This window comes from Lonchura striata, chromosome Z (assembly GCF_046129695.1).
Source record: "Lonchura striata isolate bLonStr1 chromosome Z, bLonStr1.mat, whole genome shotgun sequence".
NCBI lineage: Eukaryota > Metazoa > Chordata > Aves > Passeriformes > Estrildidae > Lonchura > Lonchura striata.
In genome coordinates this window covers 14,900,292-14,918,270 of record NC_134642.1, presented here as the reverse complement: position 1 = coordinate 14,918,270, position 17,979 = coordinate 14,900,292, and the positions used below count along the sequence as shown (strand labels likewise).

The window sequence follows — 17,979 nt, the reverse complement described above, 5'->3', positions numbered from 1 at the left end:
TAAAAAGGAAGAGACAAAGGAACATATTAAATAAACAGGAAGAGAAAGAGATATCACCAGTCCTGGTTCCAGTGTCAGTTCAGCTGATGGAACGTCCTAGACGTATCTCCTAGGCTTGTTGGGAGTCCAAGTTTTCCCTGCCCTGGAGCTAAGTTTCTTGTTTTCTTTGCAAATTAGTCATCATGCACAGTTCATTCTTTCAGAACTCTCTGGAATTTAGTCAGACGGTTTTGGGGGTCCTGCATGGTCTTGTTACCCCCCATACAGTCCATGCCCACTTCTCTGCCTCATTCCTGCCCTTGAGCTGTTCCTGTGCTTGTGCTTATCTCCAGGAGCCAGAGCTCCTGGATGTCATGGAAAAGTGCTGCTTATCACTCCTTCTCTAGCCACATCTTGTTCTTTTTCACTTTGTTATTACCAACAATCCTTGGTTATTATCAGCAGACCTCATCTGTTAGTACCAGCAGTCCTTGGTTATTAACAATGATCTGTGGATACTACCAGCAGGCCTTGTCTATTAGTAGCAGCAAGCCTTGGTTATTACTAACAGTACTTGTCAGTATCAACATCCCTTGGACATTATTAATATTATCATTTGTCTGTTATTATCAACAATCCTCGGCTGGTTCAATACTCATGCAGCTATCAGTGTTTCAGACATACACGTTAGCCCCTTCTGGGATTCTGCAAAATGATACTTTGGGGGTTTCAGTACCTTTCAGATAGCATGATCACTGTTAAATACCTTAACAGTAAAGTGTATCCTAAAACCATCTAGAGATATAGAGTGGAAGAGACTTAAGTTCTCTAGGTCAACCTGATCAAAAAAGGGCTGACTTCAAAACTTTATCAGGTTGTTCAGGAACATGCTGAGTTTTGCAAATTTCCACAGTGGGAGCTTTTGCAATCTGCCAATCTGGCAATCTGTCTCAGGATTTTACCAAAAGGTTGCAAGAAGGACTTTTTCCCAAAGTCTGGTTGCCATTTCTTCACTGTAGCTCTGGCATCTCTTAGAAGAGACTGACTTTGACTTCTTTGTGTGCCCCTTTTTACTTAGTAGGAGCCTGCTAATAAATCTCTTCTTAGGCTTCTGTTCTCTGGGCTGAAAAAACCCTGGTCCTACAGCCTGTTCCTCTCTTGCTCCTATACTCCAGTCACAGCTATTTTAATTGCCCTCTGCTGCTCTCACTTCCAATTCATTACTAGCTCTGCTTTAGCTCTCTAAATCTATGTTTGCCACACACACAGATCTGTAGTCTTAGTTTCTGATACTGTGTTCTGTTAGTGTTATTGACAAGCTGTTGCATAATCAAATATATTAGACTTGACTACTCTGTCAAACAAATCTATAATCTATGAAATAATGGGATTTGCTCCAGTGGATAATGCAGGTTCTCTATTTTACACTAAATACTAGGGTAGATAAAACATGAAAGAAACTATGTTGAGAAACATTATTAAATTGATTGGGGCATGAAACAAGAACTTTTCTATTTACAATATTTTTTCATCTCTTTAAAACCACTTTGTGTTATATTCCTGTGATCTCTTTTGTTCAGCCTAGGCCATTCAGCCCTCCATTGACCTCTAACTCAAGTCCACCTCCAGCAGCCCCTTTGGCACGTGCAGAGAGTATTTCTTCTATATCCTCTTCTGCTTCCCTTAGTGCAGCAAACACACCTACAGTTGGTAAGTTTAATTAACCATTTTATCTTACTGGATAAATAGGACGACTCAGCCACTAGGCTGCACATGCTGTGAGAAACATTTGTTGGAGTTAGGTGTTTCATATAAGAGTCCAGGTACTTCAAGCATTCTTTGTAGTGTCTGCTTCTAAGGGACACTGATTCTCAGGAAAGCAGATTAAGTTAGATTAGACAGTAGATTTAGTTATGGCATGTTCTATAGGGAAATATTATTCACAATTAACATTCCATGAATTCTTATTTGGTATCAAGTACGACATGTTATCATATATTTGTTCAGAAGATGTTATTGTATAGATGCAGAAATACTTAGAGATACTGAAAAATTTGTATGAGTACAAATGTTCACAGAACTGAGTTATTTTATGTTCTAATGCTTCTTTTTCTTCAAGTTAGTTAAGAATATAAGTTAAGCAGTAAAAGCAAAATAAACAATTAAACAAGAAAGATTAAGATGAGAAGGAAATTAGTCTTCATATGTTGCCACTAATTTCAGAAAATTTTCTCTTGTTTTTAAAGGAAGGCCCTTCAGTTTTGATATTTGATTATCATAAATCAAAAAGAGACACTGGGGCTTTTTTAGTTAGTTGGGGTTTTTTGTTAGTTTGGGAAAGGCAGGTCTTAAGACATTTAAAAATGTTTATTTAGCAGTATTGAATTATTTAATTTCTGAACACATTGCACCTTTAGTCACAAGTTAAATCAAGTTGTCAAGTTATCATTTGGTTATCTGCAAATGTTATTGATGCCAAGGATTCTTCACTTAGACTCAGCAGCTCTGAAGAGCATCTGTGCAGCACCTAGTGAAAGTTCTGCAGTGGAGTCGTTTCCTCCCTGTGCAGAAGCAAAGCCTCTAAGCTCTGCCCAGCCTTAGCTCTTACAGTTCAGTGTCCACCAATTTCACAAATGCTGAGAAGTATCACAGAAACACAACTAATATTTTGGTTGCCAGAGTCTATCCAGGCTCACATCCTCAGGTCTCAGCTCTGGTGTTGAGGAACCAAAAATTGGTGGCAAGAGCATCAATTTTCCCAGCTCTAGGGACACATGTATGTGTGATGTTGGAAACAGTGGCAGAGTGTAATCATGAGGTGAGGCAGAGGTAAGGAGGTCTGTGCTGACAGTGAGGTTTGATGTGGTTATTATTCTGGCCTAGGAAAAATAAATAAGGCCAGTTCCATCTGCACTAACTGTATGAATTAAATAGTCCTGGGAAAATGGGAAGGGCAGTACAAAAAATGAAATACTTGGGGGCATGAGGATATAGTTTGCAATATATTGTGTTCTTTTGACTTTTGCACAATCTAGTGTTCCCCTTACCCTATTTGTTCTGAATAATGGAGAATTGACTCTGATTATCTTCTTCCAAATGAACTATAAAGCATGCATAATAGAGTGCTTCTCTTATGCTTTTGCCTTAATATAATTTGGAAAATATTTTTAATATTAATTTTTAGCATCTATTTTTGCTTGAAATACTTTGTTTTCTTGCAATGTTTTGTTTCATTTAAATGTAATAGACAATGATCTTTTGAGTCAAAATCTTCTTACAATTGAAAAGCTTTGTAAGACACGGCCAGGTATTGTATTCAAAGCACATTTATGCCTTAACTAATCATCCTAATATACTACATGTAATAAAATTGTATTTTTGAAACAAGCTTCTCCAGATATTTCTGGTATCAGTCACATACAAGTTGCCTGACATCTCAAATGCATAACAAATTCTATGTTGCTGAAATCACCAAAACTTCATGTAACCACTTTTATATAATGTTATCTTCTGTCTATCCACTTCTCTGCTCCATAAACAAGCTGAAACTTGACCTTGGCTCTTCAGTTTGTCATTACTAATTTCTTTCAAGTAAAAGGAATATATTTTTACATTGACAATCTTAATTGTCCTAACACAAGTAGGTAATAATGTTTCTATATTTACATATAATACAGATCTTAGAAGACAGACATAATAAATACAGTAATTTTTAAAATAAATTTTATTTTCATGATAGCTGTTTACCCAGTATGAAAACTGTCTTAAAATTTTATCACCTCTTGATACAATGATTTCTGGATTCCTGAGACTATTGAGAATCATAGCTTTTATTGGTAGTTTTCAGGGAGAGAAAAAAACTTTGGAATCATGATCCATGTATTGCCTGAAAGAATAAAGAAAAACAACCTACTGTTCATACAGAAAAAAAAGAATAAATCAGTGGTTTTTAGCTAGAATCATAATAATTAGCTCATTTAAGAATTTTTGGTTTTCAACACTTTTGACTAGAACTTTTGGGTCTAAGGAGGCCTAAGTGTTCCACAAATGTTTTCATGGTACTGATAAGCATTCTGAACATTTTACTACCTTATGTGAGAAATTGTAATGAAGAGAGAGGTATGAGGTAGCAGAATTAGATCAGCTCCTATCTTTTGCTATCTTTCTGTTACTTATCTCTTAATTTAAGGTCTAATATTAGGTGCTCTGAGAAGAGCAAGGTCCCAGCTTCCTTTTTACTTCTGAAAGAGCTCAGAAAGGACAGCCACTTAGAGGAAATAGATTTCATTTGCCTGGGGCAATAATATACAGCAGTATTTTGTTTCTGCTTTGTGGTATGAAAGAGAAATTTTTCTATTTGCTTATGAAAAGATAAAGACTTTACCTCCTTTGTGATAGGTAATACTATCCATTTCTTCATGGCACAAAAAACATAAGATGCTATCTACTACACTGCTGCACTAAGAAAAAACAGAAGAAACTTCCAGTATTGTTTTTCATATTCTGTATACATGTAGAAAATCTGTGAAAAATGAAATCCCATGACAACCTGTTTCATCAACAATATATGCACATTTCAAAAAGCCTCAGCATGAGATCTTGGTTTATACAGCTCTGTATTGGAATTGTGTTGTGTTGACACAAGCAACAAGTGAAGACTTCTCCAAGAATTTATGCTTGGGAATTGCAGTGTTTGTTGGCTGACAAAGTTAAAAGAATGTTAAATAGTTCATTTATGTGGGGTAATATTGATGAATTTACATTTAAGTTCATTTTTACTTTGAGTTCTTTGTATTTCTGTGACCATTTTATCATGCATTTTTCCATACAAAAAAAAGCATACAGTAGGGATTTTTTTTTAAACATTCTAGTCAATTTGCTTTGGGTCTGTTGACTTTACCCCCACCAGTAGCTATTTTACTGCAGTGTTCCTCTGTGTCCTATATTTCCTTGTGTCTGTTTACGTAATGTCATACCAATAGTCATACCTATATTCTTATGCTGCTGAGCAGCATTTTGGTGCTGTACTATGTTTATGTATTTCTACACACTTTAAAAGTAATACCTCAGATGAGACTGTGATGTTGGTGTGAACTCTTGTGAAATGACAGATGTAGTCAACCATTCTGAAATCGACTAAGCTTTCTGAAAATTAAATTTATACTGTATGTATTCTAGGTGTTTCACGTGGTCCCAGCCCTGTCAGCCTTGGAAACCAGGACACCTTGCCTGTTGCAGTAGCTCTTACTGAATCTGTTAACGCCTACTTTAAAGGAGCAGATCCCACAAAGTTAGTTAAATAGTGAATTGTGTTTAGTTACAATAAGAAAAGACAATGTGTCTACTTTTCATACTGGGGGAGGGAAATGACTATGCATTAGAAGGGGAATTCAAAGGGGTTTTTGTCCCTGGGTATAAATGACAACAGTGGCTTATTGCTCTGTAATGGCCTGCATCCTGCCAGGAGTTCACATACACCTGCTTTACACAAATGTGTTCAGTGACAGCACTGAGAATGACAAGGATTTTTATCATTGTCAGGTAGGTGTTACATGTAATTTTGTTCAGCTGAAAGCACTTAATTCCCTGTGACATCCAGTCCATTGCTATGCTGCTTAGGCCTTGCATAGGCAGAGCCATTGCCATGTTTTCAAAACTTGAAAAATATCCAAGACTACTGTATGCTTAAGCAGTTAATTTTTTTTATTTCTTATTTCATCTTAATTCCAAGCTGAAAGTGGCAGTACATAGTCACATTGCCCTCATTTGAGACTGATTTTCTGTTTTAAATTCAGTTCATAAGATTGTGAAATTACAGTGGTTGCTTTAAAATTATTACTAGAATTAGGTAGTTAATGAGTTGCAATGAAACTGAATTTTTATTCTCTTCTAGATGTATTGTGAAGATTACTGGTGATATGACAATATCATTCCCAAGTGGGATTATTAAAGTCTTCACCAGCAACCCATCTCCTGCTGTGCTCTGCTTCAGGGTGAAAAACACAAGCAAACTAGAGCAGATACTTCCAAATACACAACTTGTATACAGGTTTTGTATTTTTTTAACATAATTGTAAACTACAAAATTTGCAGAATTGTTTTATGTCAACAATTCTACAACAGTGTTGTGTATCAGAATTCTTTGCAGTCTGGTTGATTGAATTACATATAATTTAATTTTCTGAATTAATCTTGTTTGGCTTAGTTCTCTCCACTACCACTATTAATCTCAATGATTACTGGACTTAAAACTTGTGCTGAGTATAACAGGAGTCATAAAACATAATTTGTAAATGTGTCTTGTGTTTTCGTATGCATTTTATAATTTCTTTGCACAGTAGTAATAATAATGGAAAAACTAAGTTATGAAATAGTAAGCTTAAATGTAAATCAATAGTAGGAAATTCATGTACTCTCATTTGCCATCTACTAGTGTATTTTAAAGCCAAATCATTACATGGATCAGATTCTTTACATAACTATCTCTCAGATGTGTACCAGCATGCTCGGAAGAATTTGTAGGAAAAAAAGGTTGCTGATTGACTAGGATAATTGTTGAAATTGCACTTGGAGATAATTGTTTCTTTAAAAAAATAGAAAAGCTGGAAATTTTTTAGCAGAAATCCATTTAAGTTGAGTAGTTTCTATTTCATTTATTGGAGTAATTGTTTGAACACTAAGTTAAATGTTTTTGAATGCTGTATTTTTTAAATTACTGAAATAATAAATCAAACCATATGCATGTATTCTTTTATATTTCATTTCATTTTGTTAGTTCATACTTAATGTAATGAATAATTCATACAAAATTAAGTTTAATCACTGTTTGACATGACAGTTTATAACTGAAATGGTAACAGAGATGCGTCGGACAAAGTGAATTATACTGAAAAAACATATTTTGCAAAAAAAAAGGTTAATATATATGATAATCTTGAATGCCTGGTGTAATATTTCACCCCTAATTAATGATCTTTCTTTGTAGTGATCAGTCACAAAGTGACTCCAGTACAAAAGACTTTTGGATGAACATGCAAGCTATAACTGTCTACCTCAAGAAATTATCAGAGCAGAATCCATCTGCATCCTATTACAACGTGGATGTTTTAAAGTATCAGGTAAACAATTTTATCCTTTTGTAATTTTTCAGGAATTCCAGCAGATATTATATATACTCAGAAATTAAAAGAAATATTCTTCGTCTGCCAGCAGGGAGGTGAACTGTCATCTCTCATCTAGAACAGATCTGGATATGTCTCTACTTACAATGCATAAACTCTGCCCAGGCTTAGCACATGCCTGCTATTCTTCATGTCTTTCCCTAAGATACAGAGCTTGTTTCAGCTTGCTAATGCTTCAGGTCAATCCTACAAGCAATCTTCAAACACTGCTTTTTTTGATATTTGTCAGCAAAGTCAAATACTCCTTTAAGAGATTTGATGGCAACTTCTTGTCATTTGTACTTGTACTGTCTTTGATTTTGCAATTGCCTAAGTTTTGGATGCTGTCACTGATGAGTTTTAATGCATGGTTCTGACTTGCAGTTGAAAGAGAGTAGGTTTAGATTAGATATTATGAAAAAATTCTTTACTCAGAGGGTGATGAGTCACTAGCACAAGTTGCCCAGATAAGTTTTGTATGCCCCATCTGTCCCTGGCAGTGTTCAAGGCCAGACTGGGTAGGGCTATGAGCAACTTTGTGTAGTGAAAATTGTCTGTGCCCATGATGAGGGTAGGTTGGAACTATATGATCTTCAAGGTTCCTCCCAACCCAAACCATTCTGTGATTCTATCTGAGAATGTATGACATTCTGATTTCTCACAGTGAGAAATAGAACAGTAGTCAGAATGGATTTACTGCGTGTAAGTCAGGTTTGACCAAGCTGACAAACTTCCGTGGTGACATGACTGCCCCTGTGGATGAGGGCAAAGTAGTAGATAATTGTCTGCTCAGACTTCAGGATGCCTTTCCATGCCATTTAGCACAGAATCTGTATAGAGAAGCTGGTGAAGAGCAGGCTGGATGAGCAGACACTGAGGTGAACTGACCCCCAGGGGACATACAGTTTAGTAGCTTCATTAATGATCTGAATGATGGGACAGTGTGTATGTATCCTTGGTAAGTTGATATCCTTGGCTGATGATATGAAATGGGGATGGCCCTCCAGATAAGCCAGAGGATTATTTTGCCCTCCTAAAGGAGCTCAACAGGCTGCAGAAATGGGCTGAGTGGAACCTCATGAACTTCAACAAGAAGCACACGTGGGGAAACCAAGTAGAAATTATCTTGGCAGAAAAGGACCTGAGGGTCCTGTGGGTTACTATGTCCCAAACAACTCACTGCTCATGTTGCACAGGCAGCAGTTGGTCTCCTGGATGGTCTCCTGAGCTGCATTAGGCAAGGCATTGCTAGTAAGTGAAGTGAGGGGGTCCTTCTCCTCAAAACTGGTAACACCCCACCTGGGGTGCTGTGTTCAGTTCTAGGTTGTTCATTGCTAGTCAGAGTGGATAGCATTCAGCAAAGGGCCACAAAGACAATGGTGGAACTGGAGTACCTGTCCCATGAAGGAAGCCTAAGAGTACTGGAATTCCTAAGCCTGAAAAAAGGAAAATTCAGGGAAATCTCGTCAATATGTCTAAGTACCTGAGAGAGGGCATAGAGAGGACAGAGCCAAGATGTTTTCGCTGGTGCCCAGTGACAGAAACAGAGGCAGAGAGTCAGAATCAGAATGGACACATGCTGAATCACAGGAGATTCCCTCTGAATAGCCAGAACCACTATTTTTCTTGTGACAGTGGCTGAGCACTGGACACAGGTTGCCTAGATGGGTAGTGGAGTCTCCATTCTTGGAAATGTTCATAAGTTGTCTGGAGCTTACACAGCCAGCTGGAGGGTTGGACCAGACAGCCTCCAGGAGGTCTCTGTCAACTTCAGCCATTCGATGCATCAGTGAGATGATGTTCTGGCTGTTAATTAGAAGCCTTCATGAATATTCAAGACATACTTACCTCAAGAGAGATCAGAGGTTTTCTAGGCCTGCATTGAAATGTCTGAACATGTGAGACAATTGTCTGCACAACAAAAAAAAACCCTGAAAATTACCATCAGTCCAGCTGTTCATATCTGTAGTTTCCACATCTGCCTAGTGTGGTTTAAAATCCTGGCATACTGACCCTGCAAAAAAGCATGTTAGGCACATGATTTTCTTGGGAAAGATGGGAGAGAAAAAAACATGTGGTTTGCTGAAATGAGTACTGTGTATTATTGTAAAAACAAGGCATTGGCTTGTGGAAGTCAAGACAGATAAAAAAGGTTTTGACCTGGTAAAAAAAAGGCAAGAGTGTGCACCAGGACACAGGAGGTTGCTCAGATAGATTGAGAAGGTGGTTGAGATGCATCAGCACAGTAGAATGATCTCAGCTACAGAAGCAGCATTCAGCCTTCCTGCAGCAGGAAAATAATGCTTTGAAGAGGTAAGAACTATATTCTGCTGGCTGCCTGTCCCACAATGACAGGTGTTGTTCTCTGGTGCTGGCTGGTTGGGCAGTTGAATTGGCACAGCACACAACTGATAAGGATGAAGTAATTTTGCTGCAAGCATGCATCTTGCATAAGGCAGAATACAACAAAAACAAAGCTTATAAAAAGTTATAAAAGAACAGGAAGGAGCCTCATAGGCCAGAGGGAATTTAAACCTTTTTTTCAAGTATTTTAATAAAAAATTAAAATAACAGGAATTCATTTAGGCAGCAGTCTTCAAAATTCTGTGATTAAGGATGCAGAGGTCAATTGTTCTCTTGATATTTTGTCAGCACTGAGATTTATCTTAATTACCACCACCCCCTAATTCTGCCCAAAAAATGATATTTTAATTAAGTTGTTTTCAATGGTTTATTCTTTTACAGGTATCTTCAAATGGCATACAGTCCACTCCCTTGAATCTTGCAACTTACTGGAAATGTGATGCTAACACTACTGATGTGAGAGTGGATTATAAATACAATCCTGAGTCTATGAATATGCCTAGTATGTTGTCTAATGTCCAGGTTGTGGTACCAGTTGATGGAGGAGTGATAAACATGCAGTCACTTCCACCTGCAAAATGGTAATATTAATTCTTTTCAGTATTTTTTCGGATACTTTTCAGTGTATTCTTTAATGTCATAGCCTGAAAAATTTTACAGGAAGAAATAGCAAAATGTGTAGTGCCAGATGTCTAGATGTTTTGTGGTCTGAAACGGAGATCACATGCAGCCAATTCACATAAATTGAAACAGTCAGTGAGTACCGATCCCAACTGTGTAATAATACAATGCTTTATGAATTATCCAATGTTTGCTTTCTTTTGTCCAATACAATAGACAATTGTAATACAGTAATTTGAAATGGTTAAAAACCATTTTCTCTGTGTGTGTAACAATGTATTCTTATAAGGGGATTATATAGCAAAAGTAGCAGAAAGGCAGTACATTAAAAAATTTCCTGATTGTTCTAACATAAAAATTAACTTCTAATGGAAATAATTTTAAAACAAACCTGAATAACTGAGGAGCTCTCCGTAAGCCAGGATGCACTCTCTCTCAATTCTAGTGTTAGGCAGATTATGAGACTAGCAGCTGCCACCTCCTGAGCCTGCATTTTACAGTAGCACTTCAAAGTGTGACATAGGTAGTAGGAAATTATGTTACAAGTTTCAGAAACAAGCAGAGGGTAGTAAGACTAGACAGAGTTGTACAGCCCTGGAGCAAACGTGAGCAGAATTCAATCACTCTGCCTGCACAGCATGTACATACTTGCCCAGCTGTAACATAAATCCTGGACTGTTAATTCCCAAAATGGTCTTTTTAACATGAAGAGGGCAAAGAACATCAAGTTGAAGGAAGTTAGGCTTTGTTAACCTTGTTTCTTATAGATCAGTCTACCTTACAAATTAAAGCTTAAAAGAAAAATAAACATGATGCATTTATTGGGTAGATTCTGATGTTTCTGGAGGCAATACAGTTGTAGGTATTTATTGGACAATGTAGTAACAGAGTATAAATTTAGGTGGAAAAAAAAAATCCTTACAGGATTGACTCCTTGACTTGGTATTTCAAGGAAACAGTGCTTTTAACCACATTGTAAGCTTATTCTGAACAAGAACATGTTTAGTATCCTATCTGAGCAACACAACTGCACTGTGGTGAAGCTAGTCTCCCTGCCCAGGTTTCTCCCACAAGCCCTCTGTAATGAAGCCAGAGTGAAAGCAGGAACACCCACCCAGGACACTCGGTGTTAGCTGGGAAGGCTTAGGGACAGTTGCATTAGTGAACTCACATAGGCAACTTTCAAGACCCAGAATTTTGAGCCTGGCAAGCTGATCAAAGAAAAAAAAAAAAATTCAGTTATGTCCCAGGCAGATATAGTATTTGTGATGTACTACCTGTTCAATCTAATTGACTGGGTGGTGGGGTTTTGGTCTTTTTTTAGGAAAAAAGGTCTCTATAGCTTGACTTCCTTTGAGTAAAGCTACCATATGTGCTACTTATGTGAGCATTTCAGTCCTGCTACATCAATGGCAGGAGCAATTTCAAACCTATCAGCACTTCATGCTGCTCACAGCTTTAAGTAGTTGACTTTCCTTTGATGCAACTGCTGGAAAGTCCTCTAGGAGTTAAAATGCCCTGTCAGCCTAGACACTCTTGGTACCCTTTTCTGTTTCTTTACAGTGTTTGCAGTTAGCTTGAACAGAGTATTACTGATGCCAATTAGTTTTACTAGAGAGGAAATGGAATAAAATTCATGCTGTCAGGACTCTCACTAGGAGGAGAACAATCAACATTGCTCCCCATTCTACCATCATCACGAAGCATCAAGGCATAGCTTCCAGACTGCTTCCAGAGTAACATATGCTTTTAAGGCTGCAGAGGGTTTTGAATTTTGGAGCCATAGGTAGGGACACAGGACAGTGTTAAGTGTGTAAAAAATTACTGTATAAAATGTGTAAGGGAGTGCATTCTTCTGAGCTTAGTGCTCTGGAGTGATGCAGACACAGCCTTCTCTTTTCCTCCTGTAGTTTTCCACAGACTTACCTTAAAATATGCAAATATTTTTATAGACTTCCATTTAGAGATGTCTGTGAAAATAAAAAGAAATAAAGTTGTAAAACCAGTACTTGTAACTAACCTACCATTCTCTTACAGGAATGCAGACCAGATGAAAGCATGTTGGAAAATATCTAGCATTTCAGAGAAGTCTGAGAATGGAGGCAAGTTCAACTCTTTTGTTTTGCTTTCTTGTACAGACAATTTTTATCAGTAAATAGGTAATCATTTTAGCCTCTGTGCCCTCTAATTCCTTTTTACACATTTTCTTATGCTGTAAACTGTTCACTAGTTGATGTTTTTATCAATTAATTGCTTCCTGAGAGATTCCAATATGAGTAAGATGTCAAAATATAAATTTAATTATTAGCTATATAAGGGAAAACAATGAAGTACCCTGAAAACAGTTAGTGGTTCTAAAATAGGGTTTAGATAGGATATGAAATTTTTGCATTCATGCAGTTTGGAAGTGAACAGTTACTCAAATGAAAATAGGTTTAATATCTGTCTCTTTCCACACATAGATAATTTAAATACATTAGAAGGAGGTAAGTGGAAGAACTGGGGGTAAAAAAAAAAAATAAATCCAAAACTCCTAAGTTTAGATATATTATTTTTGACCAACATTTTGAGTCTTGGTTTTGACTATAATGACTCCAGGAAAAATTTTAATCTATGCACATCTGCTCAGAGTGGTAATTTATACAATATTGCATAAGGTAGCAGTAGTTGTCCTCTGCCCAGTGCCTTTCTCTGAGCTGTAGTTACAACCCCTGCAGTCCCTGCAAGTCCAGTATTTTTCTGAAGTAGTACAGCAGCCAAAGCTGCTCAAAGTCTCTGTGGAGAAATGAACTGCTAATGTAAAGGAAAGGCCTTTAGTCCTGCTAAGAATTTAGTGAAGAGGATTGTGAAATCACAGATTTGCCTGTAAATGTGACTGGTTTCATTTAGAAACCACAAGCATGGAAAGAGAAGACAACTTCTATTCCTGCAAAGCTGCAGAGTTGTGGTTATCATTCAAACACAATAAGAGAGAATTTTATTGAACACAGGTGATTACTCTAGTCTGGTGTAATTTGTCTTTCACTAGCCTCACAGTTCTTTGTTATTTGTCTTCACTACATTGGATTAGCCCTCTTCCTTCCCCCCCCCCCCCTTTCCAAACTTTGTGGCTTCTTTTAAAAGGAAAAATCATACTGAAACACAAATGCAGCTAGATGAAGAGGAACTGTACACCTGCAGAATAGCACAGAATTGGCTGCTAGTGATCCAGTTTGCATCTTGTGTATTGATAGCAGACTTGCACATACCCCACTGCTTCTGCTGTATTCTTTTCCTTCCCACAGTCTTTTCCTCCTCTTTTCTTTGAGTATAAGCATGTGTAGTACTCTCAGTTCAGGAGGAAGCAATACTGTGCTAGTCTTGGCAGTTAGAGAAGCAAAGGGAGAAGTTGCACAAACACTGTCAATGTCAGGACAAGTGTCTTCAAGTCTTTTCTCCTGGTGGACATCATGATAAAATTTTAGGGGGCTTTTTATGGTCCAACACATGTGGTGTGTCAGTTGGAAAGAGATAAAACACAGAACAAACTTTCAGAACACTTGAATATATGAGTTGCCATAGTTAGAGTAGAAAGAATTTCCAGTTTACTGAAATAAGGCTGACCTACTGAAGAAATTAAATTGATCTTAAGCTAAATTTATCAAGAATAAGCCACTGTGTGAAACAATTTCTTTTAGTTCCTGCTTTTAGCTCAGTACCATTTAAGTTACTGACTTTCCTCGTCATTTAGCAGGTGTTGTTGATAGGAATAGCAAGTTGTTTTAAGCAAAATTATTCCATTCATTTTAATTGAAATGTCATTTTCCCAGCACACTTCACAAGAGCAAGAAAATACCTGTTTTAAAACCAAAAAGTAGTAGCAATGTGGGGATTTTGAAAAAGCCTTTCATTGCCTACAGAAATATACTTAAAGTAATTTTAAACTATTATTGCTTTATGATACTATCAAAGTGATGCCACTTCACTACTGTTTCTGAAAAAAACCCCTGAAATTTGTGAGAAGTATTTAATCAAACTTTGTCTTTAATAGAAACATAGTAATTCCCTTCCTCTGGGTACATTACTGTAGAACTGAATTTCTTCCAATGTTTTTGTTCATGTTCTTTCATCCAGATAGATCATGACAACTCTTAAATGTTCTGCTAGTGAAAGGCAGATAGTATCTTCTATCTGTCTATCAGATACCATCTACCACAAGATAGATGGTAGTAAGTACTTAAAGACCAGCAAGCATAAATGATTATAGGGACCTATCAGATAAGTAGTAAGTGATTACCAGGCTGATACCTGCATGTCCAGAAATTTATAATGTTTCTCTTTAAATCATTGTCTGAAACAGACTTGTACTCTTACCTCTTTTGAAAGCCTATGTAGGACTGCCACTGGGAATAGATCTCAAAGGTCACCATATTAGTTTCACTTCTTACTACTAAAAAGTTACGGAGATCCTTTTGATTTTGAAAAATAATCAGCCTCTCAGTTTTGTTTTTATAGGTTCTGGATCACTCAGAGCAAAATTTGAGCTTTCAGGAGGACCCAGTAAACCAGCAACACTTGCAGTGCAATTCATCAGTGAAGGAAGCACCCTTTCAGGAGCAGATGTGGAACTTGTAGGCACTGGCTATCGGCTTTCCCTTCTTAAGAAGAGATTTGCCACTGGTAAGACATTGACATGCTTATATATTCAAATTAACATTATATATTCACTAGTGTTAAATTCTAAAATATGAAACTGTTAAATAAGTGATGTATACATAGTTACTTTTTATTGAAACACTTCTGACAAGTCAGTTTGTTTTTCCATAGTTATTCAGACTGCTCCAAGGAAAATATCGACAAAATCTGGTTTATCTATTGACTGCAAAAAACTTACCTTTGTTTTTCAGGACGGTATATGGCAGACTGTTGATGTACCTGTGAAAGTCATTGGATCAGAAGTGCAAGAAACACTTGTGATGATAGGAACTCTACCCTCTCTATTTTTCAAACACTATTTTAACATGCATTAATCTTTAAAAATATTGACTTACTTTGAGGCTAAACTACAGAAAGTAAATGCACTTTTAAGAGTCATTTTGAAAACTTTCTATTACTTTACAATAGCACTGAAGTTAATTTCAACACTGTCTGTAAATTATCAACTGCAATATTTGGGAAAATTTGTTGAAAAATGAGTAATTTTATATAGATGAAGTCAAAATAGTAATCCACAGTTGTAATGGAAGTATGAAATTTTATGTTGTACTGTAAACATTACACCTAAAATATAGGAGATCTAGTAAGAAATATTTGAGCTTTTCATAAGTAATACTCATTTTTCAGATTCTTTAATTGCCAGCTTTTAATTGACAGTTTATAAAGATAGCAGAGGCTATGTCTTGTGTAGTCCTTCTTTCCATTCATACCACAAGACCAGCTGAGTTAGAGATGTATAAAAGTAACTTGATGCCCATGTATCATGTATTATTAAATTGTAAGTTGTTTCATATAGAGGTTTTTTTTTTAACTAAGTGCAATGTGTTACAAATTGCAAAACACAGCAGAGATTTACTTCTGCAATTAGTAAAATTTTTTGGTCCTTATTATTGTTTGAGTTAATGCAGTAGATTTAATTTATTTTTATATTAATTGCATAACATTTGTGCCTTTTAAAAATGCCTGTGCCTATTCAATTTGATACTCATGTGCCTCACTTCCTTTTTCAAAGTTTGGCTCTTCATCAAGAAAGCATGGCGTTTGTATTATGCACAGAACTTTATAAAAATTCTTTTCACTGCAATTTATTTAGAAGAGAGGTTTGTAAAAACTGTCGTTTGTTTTAAAAGAAATTTAAAACACTTAATTATTTCCTTGAGGAATAATTGCAGTTAAATGTGGATTTAGTAAAGGGAGCTGCATCATGCAGTACTCAGAAACTTTTTCATTAAGTAATTTTAATGTCACCAAAGAGGAGAATCTGAAAAATCAGTGAGCATAAGAAAAACAAATTTCTAAAAGCAAACAGCATTACTCTTTGCTTTGACTATAAGTCTTCAGACTTTTGAGTGGATTTGGGGATGTATGATGTGAATGTACACATAGTACTTCAGGAGGCATTATAAAGGATATTTTATGGCTGCAGGATGACAAATCCTGTCATGTGTTCATTTTTTTATAGCTACCAATTTTAATATTTTTATTGTAATCTAATCTGCTTGCTACAGCCTAAGCACAGGGAATTGACACATCAGTAACCATTTTTTAAAGCAAGTCACTAATTTAGAAAACTTTCTATGTATTTGTATTACCAAGCTTTTTTTGTAATGTTGAAATCATAAGCATTGGGGCAAAATAATTCAATAACCTGCATGTGGCAATTTCAAATGAACATTTAGCATACCAGCATCTATTTCAAATTCTCTATTAAAACAGTAAAACACGCTTGAGTTAATTCATGCAAAGCCAGTAATGAATTGGACTGCTGAAGCTTTACAAGAAATTGTGCCTTTGTAGAATCTGCATAAATTGTTGTGTACACTAGACACTTTTGCTGGTGAGAGTTTCATTTTTAGTACTAAGAACATAGTGTACTGTCGATTTGATTGGAAGAGTATATTTGGCTCCTATATTTTGCTAATCTTAGTGATGATAAATTTACATCTCATAAAATGGTGATCTTTTTTATTGGAATTTTAATTGTAACCTGCTTTACAATCAAACTGATTAACACAACAATATTTTATTAATGAAAACCCAAACCTATTATTGCTATTTTTAATCAAGTATTACATTAATTTCTAAGTTAAATGAAGTAGTTAATGTTTCAGCACTTTTAAACTAGCCTTCATTCAGGTGTTTTTCATACATTTGCTTTGGGTGCAGGTTACAATTTTGAAGCCATACAAATTTATATAGGCATTTTGTAAAGAAACTCAAAAACAATGTAAAAAGTATGTGTAGCTATTTGATTTAAAATAAAAAATACTTACGTAGCAAGCTGGTTCTTGCTTGTGTATACAGCAATGTCCCTTGTAGCTGCCTCCTAAGAAAATTAATTTGTAAACACAACTCTAAAGGATCTGAATTTTTATTAATTGTTACTGCGTTAGACTGTAAATTAGAGCATACAAGTTTATCTTTCAAAAATTGTAAATACTCTGAATTTTCATAAAATGTAAGTTTTAAAAATTTGCACCCATAATAAACATGTAATATATAATTTAAATACTGATTTATATTGCCTGTACTTTTGCAGTTAAGTTCCACAGACCTTCTAAGCAATAAGGTAAAAAGAAAAACCATGCCTGTATTGAACATTTGAAAATATTAACTTTTAAGTGGAACAAAGGGTAGAGATCATAATGAACTCTTTTGTATATTTAAAATCATCACAGAGAAGATTGATGGAAAGATGACTTCTTCAGAACATTTCATCTTTACTAAACTGCAATGTCTGAGATGTCTGTAGTGCCCTATACCTTTACTAAATTGATTCACTTCACAAATAAATTAGATTAGGCAAAACTGTGGATATGTTTATGAGAAAAATCTTGTTTATGAGAAAAATCTTGACTCATGGACATGAGCTGCTGTCTGTAAATAGTGCTATCAAATACTGTACATTATGTCTTAGTTTATGAGTCTATATCTGGTTGTGTGTGCAGAAGAAGAATTAGTGGCAAGATTAAAGTAATTCCTTCTGATTTCTAATGTTCCACCTGTCAAAAAGAGTAGACAATTTAGTATTTCTTCAGTGGTCTGTATGGTTTAGTCCTTGTAAGCTTTGAGCACAGAACAGAAGCTGAAACTGAACAAATGTTTTTGAATCTGTTTGTTTCCTACTGATCCCAAAGCCTGCAGAGGCTTAGTAAGTAAT

At 35.9% G+C, this 17,979-nt stretch overlaps 1 protein-coding gene across 7 annotated transcripts in view; it reads left to right on the top strand.

The window, feature by feature from the left end:
* The window catches only part of FCHO2 (FCH and mu domain containing endocytic adaptor 2), an 80,805-nt gene extending 63,471 nt beyond the window's left edge, over positions 1-17,334 (top strand). For 6 of the 7 annotated variants that reach the window (XM_077790293.1, XM_077790295.1, XM_077790291.1 and 3 more), the window contains 8 exons: positions 1,560-1,689; positions 5,158-5,269; positions 5,873-6,028; positions 6,965-7,097; positions 9,885-10,084; positions 12,162-12,226; positions 14,619-14,783; positions 15,011-17,334. In XM_077790293.1, coding sequence (XP_077646419.1) covers positions 1,560-1,689; positions 5,158-5,269; positions 5,873-6,028; positions 6,965-7,097; positions 9,885-10,084; positions 12,162-12,226; positions 14,619-14,783; positions 15,011-15,033 — 984 coding nt within the window. In that variant the 3' untranslated portion in view covers positions 15,034-17,334. Of the gene's footprint in view, positions 1-1,559; positions 1,690-5,157; positions 5,270-5,872; positions 6,029-6,964; positions 7,098-9,884; positions 10,085-12,161; positions 12,227-14,618; positions 14,784-15,010 lie in introns of those variants that run through there. The other variant, XM_077790296.1, reaches the window with a different exon arrangement.
* Positions 17,335-17,979: the final 645 nt, after the last annotated feature.